Here is a 13,170-nt window from a genome sequence, read left to right on the forward strand (position 1 = left end):
TCAATCAGACTGGCTCTCAAAAGGCATTCAAACCACCACAGGACCTTGCAGTTTAATTGCTTTGGAATGTAATCTTCTGCAAACAAGAGGTGTCTCCTTTCTCACTTTACAACTAAAATCAAAGCACATGGCACAGGCTAGGCAGCCACATTGCTGTTCTGAATAGCTGTGGTAGTATTTTTTGACAGTTTTTAGAGTCTGGTAAGTTGCACACCTTGTTTTAGAAGCTGCAGGTCCAGAACACATAAATTTAATCCTCCTCTGTTGACTTTGGGTTTAATGAATATAAAGCCAATACGCATCTCTTGTATATGAGAGGCTTGAGGATCACTTCCATTACCTATATGCTGAATCATGACAGGAACTCTCCCACTTAGTCCATACTTACATTCATCCATATTCAAGCTATATCAGCACTGATAATGCAATATGGACTATATGCTTATGCAGTTCTGCTTCTGTAAGACTACAATATAGTAATGTGGTACCAATCTGCCCTTTTGTGGAAAACAATCAATTACACTCTCATCCTGAACACCTGAGGCACAAAGTACTCCTTACCCTCCTCAGGTGTGTCTTCAATCATAACACTTCTAATCACACATGAAGGATGTTCTTGTATCTCCTCTGAATAATCAACAACACTGCCTGGTAGAGGAACAGATGAGTAAATGGTGGTCTGTGGTTTAGTTTCAGTATCAATTCTTACTGAATCTTCATGTTCTTGGAAGCCTGAAGGGATAGCTTTTTTCACCCACAGTTCTGGAAAAACAAGCAAAGTAATTGTAATAAATACTAGGAAGAGGTATTCAGTCAAGACTCTTGAAAACAGGTATAATGAAACAAGATCAGATATGTAAGATCTGTTACAGATATGTAAGATCACACATAAAAATAATTTTAGATAAAAATATTACAAACTGTCAGCTGATTTAAAGTAAAACTGGATGAGTTTCTTAGAAACTGATTAGAGCAAACACATAGTCCAGAGTAGACTCGTAGGAATTTTCTTTCTGTCTCATTTGAAATCTAATATGATTATGTGATTTAATCTTGGTTTGACTGTCAGGTTTAGCTGAAATGGCAGCCATATCTAAGTCCATGAAATAAAGTTTCCAGAATTCACCAACTATGCTGAATAAGACCTGCTAAGTCTCCTGCAACTTCCATCCATAATCACATCTCAAACATATTCCTCCAGCTTTTGGCCAGCTTCTGTTTCTGGATCTCTTTAAGATGTCTGCTTTCTTGTTACGCCCAGCTTCTACACTGTCCCCACAAGAGGTGTTTCTTTTTGATGTATTTCAAATAAAGCAAAATGATCTATTAGCAGAAAGTAATCTTTTTTTGTTTGGTTGGTTTTTTGTGCATTTTTTGATTTTTTTTTTCTTTTTGCCTTGCCAGACTCATAACTTCCATAAAGACACTACTTTTCCAGCTCTTCATGGTGTATGGAACAGCTAGACATAAACTCCCATATAAGGAAGAAAGTAAGTACTTTATTCTGAACCTGTATACAAAGACAGGCTTTTGAGGAAGCAATCAGAGCACATACAGAGGAATTAAAATCTAGGTGGCTAGAAGTTCAGCAACTGAACTTAAATCATTGCAGAGTTTCTAACTACCTAGCTATGGGTCTCACCATTGATATTTGCTCACTGTCTGTCAACATTGCACTAAAAAGCATAAAGCATTTAAAAACCTGGCTTATGCACACTGAGAAGGCCTTAAAATTACACTTCCAGAAATAACAGAGGTCATCAAGAGTTATGATGTTGACGAAGTAGTTACCAAAAGTAACATGTACTGGTTGAAATTGTATATATCTAATGAATCTGACAGAACATTCTCATATAGCAGACTGAGAAATGCAGCTTGAGCATGGACTGTGCTTCCGAAGGATAAAGGTTCCTCACGTGACCTTCTTCTCAGCTAGAATGGATAATAACATTCATGGTAAAGCTCAACACTTTGATAGTTCCTAATGCTCTGTTTAAAGTTTTCCTGAGTTCCTTTCCCATGGAAAAAAATCATGAGGAATTTAATTACCTTCTTTCTTGCATGGGTGCTTTTCAGAATGGAATCTATTGCATGTGACTACAGAACATTGAAATACTGCACACCAAAGCACTTGTCAAAAATTCCACTCACAACTCCATCTTGCAAAGAGCTTTTCAGATTGCCATTTTACCCTCATGCTTCAGTGTATCCTGTAATCACTGCAGCTCTCCATTTTATACAGAATGTGTAGCTTAAACTTTGGTTCACCTGTAGCCTGCACATCAGTCTCTAATGCCAACAGACTGTTAATTTTATTTTTGATGCTTTATCAGGATAAATAAATAGCTATTCCTCTCCTTGTTCGTATTTCCTTTCTTTGTTATGTGTAAGTGGTTGAAATTAAGACCTTTTTGAGACATGAGAATAGTTTATCACTGTCGACTGAAATTCCTAGGGAGAAAGCGTTTGTCTCCCAGGGCTTCATTAAGAGATTTTATCACTCCCCCTAGATGGACTAAGTTTGGCTGTGAATTTCTTGGCCCTCTGCTACTTTCTCTCCATAATTATCTTCACAATTCTAAAGAATCATACAGGATTTTCATCAATAATGAAAAAGAAATAGTCTTTGCTGTATTCTATTAAAGTTGTGGGTTCGTTTTGTTTTTTTGTTCCCCCCACCTACCCCACCCCACCGCAGTGATTTTTGGCCACCAAAACCACAAGATGATTGTATAATATTTCAGTTTAATTTATTTAATAACAGTAATTGCACTGTAACAAAGATGCCGTTGGTTTCACTAATCCTTCCTTCTATTACCATTACCACAGTTAAGAACTTTTTTTATGTTTCCCCAGCCAATTTGCTCAGTAACACTAGGCAAAGAAGCAGCACAAGAATATGTTCATATATATGTATATCAGCTTCTGTTGTGGTTTAATCCCAGCCAGCAGCTAAGCCCCACACAACCACTCTCTCACTCCCCAGCCCCAACGCACCCTCCAGCATGACAGGTGAGAGAACTGGAAGGTTAAAAGTGATAAAACTTCTGGGTTGATATAAAGACAGTTTAATGGGCAAAGCAAAGCAAACGAAGCAAAATAAATTAATTCACTACTTTCCATTGGCAGGCAGTTGTTTAGCCATTTCCAGGAAAGCAGGGCTTCATCACATGTAGTGGTTACTTAGAAAGACAAATGGTACAACTCAAAAAACTTCCTCCTCCTTTCTCTGAGCTTTTATTGTACACAATGTCATATGTCATGGGATATCCCCTTGGTCAGTTGAAATCAGCTGTCCCAGCTACTTGTGACCCTCCAGCCTACTTGCTGGTGGGTAGTGTGAGAAACAGAGACCTGGACACTGTGTAAGCGCAGTTCAGAAATAAAACATTGCATGTTAGCAACAGTGTTTTGGTCACAAATTCATAGCACCATACAGACTGCTATGAAGAAAATTAACTCTATCCCAGCCAAAACCAGTACAGCTTCCAAGCAGCCTGAAATGTAGGTGATACTGGAATGGAAGTTGAATGAAAACTTACTGAAACTGGAAAGAGAACAGTAGTTTCAATCCAAGTTAAATGTACTAAGCACTTAAACTTACCTATGCAAAACGTTGAAGCATAAAAACTCTGTCCAGAAATCAAACTGATGTAAACCTAGTTCTGAGTAGGAAGTTTGACAAAAGCTATGTGGAAATATAGTATTTCACTATGAGAGAGAGACTGAGAAGCACATTCTCTTATACCCAGAAGCACTGTCAGAACAGTGAAGGAAGCGTCAGATAAATATTTCTAAATATATTTTCAGCTAAGATTAAAGATGAGAGCAGCTTTAGAGTACAGCATTTTCTAGTAAGAGGCTTGTGTCTGTAAAGAGAGAAACCTGTCACTTGTGTAATTCTACTGTGGTCGGGATCCAAACAAGGATTTTTCACGCTCTTTTTTTAATAAATAAGATCACACTATAAAGTTCCTTGATTTATCATCAGTTTCAGGTCTGTACCTCAAATAACAGTAATTTAGAAGGAAAATGCTAAACCTAATAGACTTTGATGATCTTTTGTTCATACAATCACAATGCTATCTGTTTTGACTTAAGCTGAAAGTCCTTCTTCCTTTATGGCCAGTTCAACTGGCCTGCAATCTAATGGAAACAATGCCCAGAAAACTTAATCTCATGATCAGAACTCAGTGGAAATGAAAGTACTTTCACAATTCAAGAAGGTATCTAGTACAATTATTTTAGGCTGTAACATCTTCATTAGGTAAGTGCCTTACTTTGTACTTGGGAAAAGTCTCACCACATAAAAATACATATGAAACCACATAATTTTACTGACAGTGGATTCAACCCCAAACTTTTCTTTGTAAGTAAGGCATTCCACCAAAGACTTCTGGAAGGAAATATCTATGCTTGGTGTTGCAAAGCAGGACTTTTGATAGTGGATGCTTCTAATGAGCAGTGAGAAAATACCTGTTTCATCTGTATAGTAAGAATGCAGACAGTAATCAATAATACAGTATTAGAAGTATTTTGGAGGTTTATTTAGCCTGCAGTCATTTCTTTATAGTATTTTAGACATAGCATAACTAGCTTTGGGGTTTGGATTGGGGGATTTGATCATTCTACAAAACTACATATTACTAACCTTTCATTCCCTGAGATCACAGAGTCAGTTACAGAATGGTCAGGGCTGGAAGGAACCTCTGGAGGTCATCTAGGCCAACCCCCTGCTAAAGCAGCTTCACCCAGAGCAGGTTGCACAGAGTTGCCTGCAGGTGGGTTTTGAATGTCTCCAGAGAAGGAGACTGCACAGCCTCTCTGGGCAGCCTGTCCCAGGGCTCTGTCACCCTCAAAGAAAAAAGTTTTTCCTCATATTCAGACAGAACTTCTTGTGTTGCAGTTTGTGCCCATTTCCCCTTGTCCAGTTACTGGGCACCAGGAAAAGAGCCTGGCCCCGTCCCCCTGACACTCAGCCTGAAGATACCTGTATGCACGATGAGATCCCCTCTCAGCCTTCTCCAGGCTGCACCGGCCCATCTCTCTCGGCCTTCCCTCATGAGGGAGATGCTCCAGCCCCCTCACCCCCTTGGCAGCCCCCCGCTGGCCCCTCTCCAGTCGCTCCCTGTCTCTCCTGAACTGGGGAGCCCAGCGCTGGGCGCAGCACTCCAGGTGCGGCCTCAGCAGGGCAGAGCAGAGGGGCAGGACACCCCCCGCACCCGCTGGCCACGCTCCTCCTGATGCAGCCCACGCTGGCAGCGGCCTTCTTGCCCACCAGGGCACACTGCTGGCCCACGGGCCACTCGGTGTCCTCCAGGCCTCCCAGGCCCTTCCCCGCAGAGCTGCCTGCCAGCAGGTCAGCCCCAGCCTGTGCTGGTGCGTGGGGTCGCTCCCCCCCGGCGCAGGACCCTACCCCTGCCTTTGCTGAGCTTCATGACGCCCCCCCCTGCCCCACTGCCCAGCCTGCCCGGGCCCCGCCGAACGGCAGCGCAGCCCCCGGGGTATCAGCCGCCCTCCCAGCGCTGTACCACCAGCAAACTCGCTGCGGGCACGCTCTGCCCCTTCACCCAGGGCGCTGGGGGGTGGGCTGAGCAGGATGGGACCCGGTGCTGAGCCCCGGGGCACAGCGCTGGCTGCGGGCCCCCAGCTGGGCTGCGCCGCTGGTCACAGCCCTCTGGGCTCTGCCATCAGCCAGGTCTCAGCCCACCTCCCTGCCCACGCGCCCAGCCCACCCGGCCTGCGCTCACCTGGGGCGGCTGTGGGAGACAGGGGCAAGAGCCTTGCTGAGGGCAGGGCAGACAACACCCACTGCTCTCCCCTCATCCACCCGGCCAGGCGTTCCAGCACAGAAGGCTATCAGGTTGGTCAGGTGTGGTTTCCCCTTGGTGAAACCATGTTGACCATTCCTGATGACCTTCTTTTCCTCCACATGCTTCAAGAAGACCTCCAGGATGAGCTGTTCCATCACCTGTCCAGGGATGAGGATGAGCAAATTACTTTTGCCTAGCATTATTTAAGGTGTAAAAGGAAAGACTTTCCAAACAGATTCCTTGGGGTACAACCAGAATAGATCTGTTTTCTATTAAAAAGTTTTAAAAAGAATTCCTCATGGCAGGGGGGGTTGGACTAGGTGATATTCACTGGTCCCTTCCAACCCAAACCATTCTATGATTCTGTGATTAATTTTCATGTCACGCTCACTTCCAAAAATGGATCTTGATCAATTATTGCTTTTCAGGATTAACTCCCTGGTAGACTGTTTCCATGTCCAAGACTATTTTTGAAATTAAAAGGGGTATGAGTTTTACAGAAAAGTTTTAATTTTCATGTAAAATTTTAGTTCCTCTGTCAACATAGAAACTTCATTTGTCTTCCATCCATGGAAATGTAGCACACAGTACTGTTGTCATTCATTCTCTCACGTGTTTGCTGTGTTGTCCCTTGTGTATATACAACTGATAAACATTTGATGAGAAACATGAAATGTCCTTACATTCATAATCCTCACACTGAAGCATAAACATGCATCTTGTGCAGTCTGCATGGAAAACGTGATCAAACAACCTTGATGCAGATAATCATGCGTAACACGCAGGAAGGAAAGTGAACAACTGTCTGTGGCTACATCTCTACTGGGGTGGTTAGGGGACCTAGAGGTCAGGCTGTTCTGAGAAATATATCTTCTTGGTTGAGATGAAATCTTAATTTATACTTTAAAACTGATGCCTGGGATGCACAAAGGGATATATATATATATATGTATGTATTTTAAATTAAAAATCACAATTTAAAATAGGAGCAGTTTGTCTCCTGTTTTATAGCATGCTTCATTTATATCTAGACTACTCCCTGCTGATACTTAAGTTTAAGAATTAACAGTGCACTTCAGATACAGTTGTAGTTGGAAATTGCTGATTCCATATCATGTTACTTCTGTGCTACTTCATGCCAACTTCAATAAATTTTACTCCTCTAACAAGTATAAATTCTGAGGTCTGTCTTGTAGCTTTATCACATCCCGCATGTTTCACCATTTAGCTACTTTTTGCTGTAGTGATTTCTATTTTATGCCTTGCATTAGCAGATGTTGCTTTGTGACAGGGAGTTATTTTCTTTTTATAGAAGCGGCCAGTTGCAATTCTGACAGATGGACAGAAAGAGACTTATCTTCATAATACTGCTCAAAACAGGCAGACAAGATGGAAGAGGACTATCTATTTTGGCAGATATAACTCCAAAGTCTCATAACATTTATATTTTGTTTTGCCAGAGAATTTTTCCCCTAAAAAAATTAACACAACAAAGTATGCTAGCATGGAAGAAAATTATTCTATTATATCATTATTAAAATATTATAATTATAGTGCATTCTAAGGACACATTTTTGCTATTCTGTAAAAGAATTTGCATATTAGAATTTGCATTTTTAAGTGATCAAAACAAAGTAAAACATAAAAAATGTCATTGCACTGCAGTCTCAATTTCCTCTTTCCTCATAACTAATACCTCCTGAAAAAAGATGAGACAAAAGACAAAGCAGATGTGCTGTGTTCTCTGTTACATAAAGAGAAAGTTTCAGAGGATCTCAGAGCAAAGGCAACTGGTTTGGCACTTGTTTTTCTTTGCAGTCATGAAATATTACACATTTTGCATCCCTAGTAGTAACTTAATTGAAAGGTATAAATGCTTCTATTGTGGTTACAGGAATATTCTACCAAAAGGAAAAGACAATTTATGACAATTAAGTTGTGTCTAATTGCTCTTCTTAGAGAAAAGGAATGGTATTTTTAATATAGAATTACAGGAAACAGTAGAGTTTTGCTACAGACTTTTAATTTCATATTGACTAACACCCAGCATTATTTTTTTTTGCCAGGAGCAACCATACAGCAGTACTCAGCTATTAGAGAAAATATACAAATTTAAACCTCAAAACTGTGTGTCCTGTAGGAATTCTAAGATAATAGAATCAGTCCAAATGAAACACAAAAGAAAAAATGTAGTCTTTTCATTGTATCAAAAGTACAACCTGGATAATGCATAAATGCACATAAAACCTGTATATTTAACATCTACATTTTTCATTTGAAGATCAAGGATAATAATGTGAAGAACCTAGCTTCTTTCCAGAAAAGTGATATCTGTTAAGATTAATTATTTCATAAATTTATTTTTTCCTGTACGATAAATGTCAAAACTAAGTATTTATTATAAGTTGGTCACGAAGTCCAGTTACAATAATTAATATGATATTATTTGGCCACAGTAAAATAATCTCGTTAGCTTTTGAGAAACTTGCCATCACCACCAACTTAACTTATGGGCATATCTTTGTATTAAGTTTTATTTTCTGGGAAATTTTTTCTTCTCTAGTCAGGAAAAATTAGCCTATGACAAAAGTTCTCATTCCATTGCCTATTGAATTATGTAATATATTTACAGAGTTTAAGAAAAACAGTGGTGGATGGTAGTCCAGTCTTTACATTTAACTCCAGGTTCATCTGTGAGTTCACTGAATGGAAAAGGGGTAGGATAACATGACCAGTTCTGATGTAATTACAGGCACATCAGAGCAATCCCCTCAAAATGCTGTTATGCTCAGGATCTCAATAGTAATAGACATTTCACAGGATCAGACCTTGTGAAATGGGAGCTTCATGCCCAGGAATGCTGCATGCTAACTTCATCACTGAAACAAACTTTGATTTAAAAGCATAGAAGTCTAGGGGTTGAACAGTGTATATAAAGCTAGGGAGGTCTGCGGTTTCCTTGGGGTAAAACTTGTTGTAATTTGAGGCAACATTCACACAGGCATTCCTCATGTAGTTGAAGTTTTTGTATTTTTGCTGATCGCAAGCAGTAAACAAAGAGCACTGGCAACTCAAACTTTGTGTGGTGTGGTTGCCCCATATTACATTCTTGACATGACATTACATTACATTCTTATGAGCAGCAGTCATAAGAACCTGCCTCAGGCCTATGCACATCTTGCATTATAGCTTCACAAGATTTCATAGACAGACCTGTGCTGCATCGCAATAAGGAAATCAGCTCATGGGTAAGCAGCACAGCATGGGAAATTTTAGCATAAGCGTTGCAGAAAGGGGTGCCTTAGGGCTGAGCTTTCCTACAAGTGTGCTAATGCCTGATATTCAAATTCCTAATCTCCAGTGGAATGAGAACACAAATGCTTGCCTTAAATTTCTGAGTAATGCACATTTTGGAGCAGATATCTCTCTGGTGCTGATAATTTCTGTTCTAGGTCCACCCTGAACTCTCTTACGTGTTTAACATGCCAGTATCCCCACGCAAGATGCTGATTTTGATAAACTGACACTCTCTTTGTACATTTTCTAGTATATTTCTTGTACAAATTTCTAGCAAATTTTGTCAGAAGAGTCAGTTCTAATTGCACAGTTTTTTTCCTGATTTCACTCTAGATCAGATATCAGAAGTAAGCAGAATAACACACATCACTGTTCCAATAGCCTAATGTGATTGTATCTAAATGACAGGAAAAAAACCCAACAGTAAAGCAGTAGCAAAATATCTTTGGTCCCTGATCCTGAATCATTGGGAGGTGTTACTTGAATTTGCTAAAAAAATTAAAAGTTTAGCAGTCAATATCCTGAGTAACTTCAGTTCTCATAGCATGAACTGAATTAATGTAGTCACCTCCTGGCATCTCATCTCTAAGATTCTTACACAGCTGACTTCGTAAATCCTTCAAAGTCTATGGGTAGTTATTTCTTGAGTTATGAAATTTGCTAACCACAAAGCAAAGAGGATTGTATTCGTTACTTCTACTGAATGTGGTATCAGTTCAAGATGTAAAAACCCCTCTTTTGTCTTGCTCTTTTCATCTTTGGAAAAGAAAAAGAAAAGCAATGCATGGATTATTTCTTTACTACTAGGTAATGAAGTTTAGATTCATGGAGTTACAAAATTGCAAAGCTCCATGAAAATGTTTCTGTTCTAGTTTTTGAAATGGTGGTATGGTTAGTTAAAAGAGGTATGACACCTCCCTTTTCAAGCTATTCTGAACCTTATAGATCAGTCACTTTTCTACAGCTGGAGTCACTGAATTGTTCGGTCTCTAACCTTGGGGTAAGGTGGAGACGTGTTTAACAGGTGTGTTATTTATGGTTTTAAGGTTGCTGAGATGTTATTATTGATGTTCACATAGGTGGCAGGTATAGTCATCATGTTCTGTCCCAAAACTACCTAGGGACCCACCTAGGCTGGCTAGTTGCAGCAAGTTGAGCATTCAGTCACTGAAACAGATACTGTTTCATACAGTGTCATAATTTTCCACTCAAGCAGCACTGTGACTACTAACACACAATTGTCTGACCATAATACACAAAGGATTAGCTGGCATATGAAAATAATTGGGCCAGCCAGGGACTATTGTAGTATATGCTAAAGCCCTGGATGGAAAGACAAGTTACTCCATTAGTCTTTCAACTTCAAAGATACTTGGTCTATCACAATGCCAATGTTCCAGTCAGTGTCTTTCTGAGGTCATGTCTGAAACTAACTATTGGTACGACACATTTAGAATCTACTCTTTCAAATGCTCTTTTTGTACTCTCAACCCACATAAAAATATAAAAAGAGAATGGTTGAGAATTTGTTTGCCCCCCTGAACTTAAACTAGGATAGAATAGATTAGCTTTAAAAAAAAGCTAGACTGGTATCAATAATGTTCCAAAATTCAGGTATGTGCTGTTGGCTCAGTCACACTACCTCCATTTTAAGGGACAAGAGAACTCAAATCCGCAGTCCCATTTTTGTGGCCTTTCAAGAGTTTCCAATCTAGTTTAAGATGATGCTCCCAGTTCCACATGTGTTATACCTGCAACTAGAGCAAACAGACACTACAGTTCAGCAGCTGAAAGGAGTGAATCAGATCATCAGCCAAGTGGCACAGTTTGACATCTTTTTCTCATCTATAAATCTTCAAGTAGTTATACCCTATTGCTTAAAAAGCTTGGTGGATGATTGACAAAATCCCACACCTCCATTAGAGTGGTGTTCTACACCTTTTCAATAGTTTTCTCTCCATTTTGTGTGTGCAAATATTTGCCAATAAAATAAGCTAACATTACCTGTTTTGTTTTGTCTTTTAGCAGTAGGAGAAACAGAATTATTCTTCTTCCGGAACCAGGATTGTGATGACAGTGGAATACTTTCTTCAGAATAGGAATACTGGCCTAAGTAAAAATACTCCCCACTCCCCCCCCAAAAAAACCCCAAACACCAAAACCAATAGGAACAGAAAAAAAACCCACCACATCACATATTATGAAAAAGTAGTTCTTATTCCAGTGTTTAGTGGAGATTTTTGTTTAAAAAATAAAACAAACCAAAAAAATACATTGTTATTATGCATGATACAGAAAGCAATGCATGTAAGAATTAAACAAAGATCACCAGGCACTCCTATTTATCATACATTATAGTAAAAGGAGAAAGAGACACCCTCTAGTATTTAAAGTAACTTATGTAAAGAAAAGCTCCATAGAGATAGATTAAAATCAGTCATTTTATTCTGACAGAGTGTGTTCATGTTCTGCATATGGTCAAGAAAAAGTGAGTGTTGTAAGCACATAAAGCTTTTATACCTTTGGACCAGTTTTAATATAATGTCTCGGTAATCAGTTCACAGTGTGGGATGTTTTACAGAGAGTATTGCCATCCTACAGCATTAATTAATTTAATGCCTTTCAGATGAAAAAAAAAAACCACTACAGAAATTCTTAGGATATTATGGATTAAGGGTCATCTCACAGATTTATAGGGTTTTTCCTCTGGAGCTTCCCTGGACAGCAAATTCTAATGAATCTTGGTACTTTAATGCTAACTGCAATACCAATGTTGTGTGCGAAGTGTCATGTAAGATACAGCGCAACAGCCCAAAACAGTCCTGTGATCTCAAATTAGTTTTCCTTGGCTTCTGGTTACACTTAGACCCAGTCCAGACCAGCTGTGATAATGGGGCTCTGAGAGTCTCAGTAAATCATCAGATACGCAATTCATTCAAATTGCAAGTTTTGCAAGCATATTACAGGGCTGGGAACAGCTGGAACACAAGGAACATATTATTCTACTGAGATGTGCTTCAGACTACAAAGAAAGGATGCTGTTAAGGGATGGAGAAATCAGCCAGGTTTGTATGACATCTTTCCTTGACTCAGCAAGTATAGTTTTTAAATCAGTAGTACACACAGTTAAATATTCGTGCATCTCACTATATGAGCATGATAAACCCAACACAGACTAATTTCTCTATGCAAGACATAGACATTTCAGGGGTATGGCTCAAAAAGAAGATGAAGAAGCAAGACTATCTTTGCATCTGTTTCTCATTAATAGTATTTAACAATCATTATGTGTCTTATTCCACGACTCATTGTATGTCAAGGTATAGAACACTGCAATTTCCATCAAAATGGCAAAACAGTGGAGTGACTTTCAGCATTCACAGCAATTTCTCAAACCTTGCCAGAACAGGAATTTATTGAAATTTGTAATCTGTAAGCTGTTGGGGCAATTTAATGTAGTGCTTGGTCTGGGCACCACTCCTGTGTTGTGAGTAATACCTCTAATTTTAAGCCCTCATTTATAGGGAGGTAGCAGTTGTTGTCTGCAAAGACAGAAAAATATATATCATATATATAACTAATATATAACATATATATAACTAATGCTCTTTTAATAACTTTGTATAGAGGGCTGCCTGGAAGTAAGCTTCTTGATTGCTCCTTGTTACAGGACTGTTCTAGTGATATGCATACTCTGCTATTCAATACTCTTCATAACGCAAGTGTATACACTAGACTTTCTAATAAAAGTATCAATGGGCTGAATGGAGCTTGTCCTAACCTCTGTGCTCTGATGCAAGACAAGGAAAGGCAGTGAGAAGACTTTTATAGTCTGGTGAGAGTGTCCTTGAAGTATGTTTCAATAGAAGAAACATAGTGAAAGAGAAGGTGACTGCTTCTTTGACTTGGGCAGATGTACAGAGTATTTTGACCTTTATTATGTGGAAAATAAATAGCACAAAACTTGATGTGGATATAGAATAACTGCTCTCCCAATGCTGTGAACAAATGGGCACTGACAGTCAAGACCACACTGTTTGTCTTTGTTGCTTACAAAAAA

General features: G+C 39.3%; 1 protein-coding gene across 2 annotated transcripts in view; it reads right to left on the reverse strand.

Moving 5' to 3' along the window:
- LOC129782793 (uncharacterized) overlaps positions 1-13,170 on the reverse strand; it is a 31,426-nt gene that overhangs the window by 15,053 nt on the left and 3,203 nt on the right. For both annotated transcript variants that reach the window (XM_055791613.1, XM_055791612.1), the window contains one exon: positions 562-762. In XM_055791613.1, the coding sequence (XP_055647588.1) occupies positions 562-762 (201 nt within the window). The remainder of the gene's footprint in view (positions 1-561; positions 763-13,170) is intronic.

The sequence above is a fragment of the Falco peregrinus genome, chromosome Z (genome assembly GCF_023634155.1).
Source record: "Falco peregrinus isolate bFalPer1 chromosome Z, bFalPer1.pri, whole genome shotgun sequence".
In the NCBI taxonomy this organism is placed as follows: Eukaryota; Metazoa; Chordata; class Aves; order Falconiformes; family Falconidae; genus Falco; species Falco peregrinus.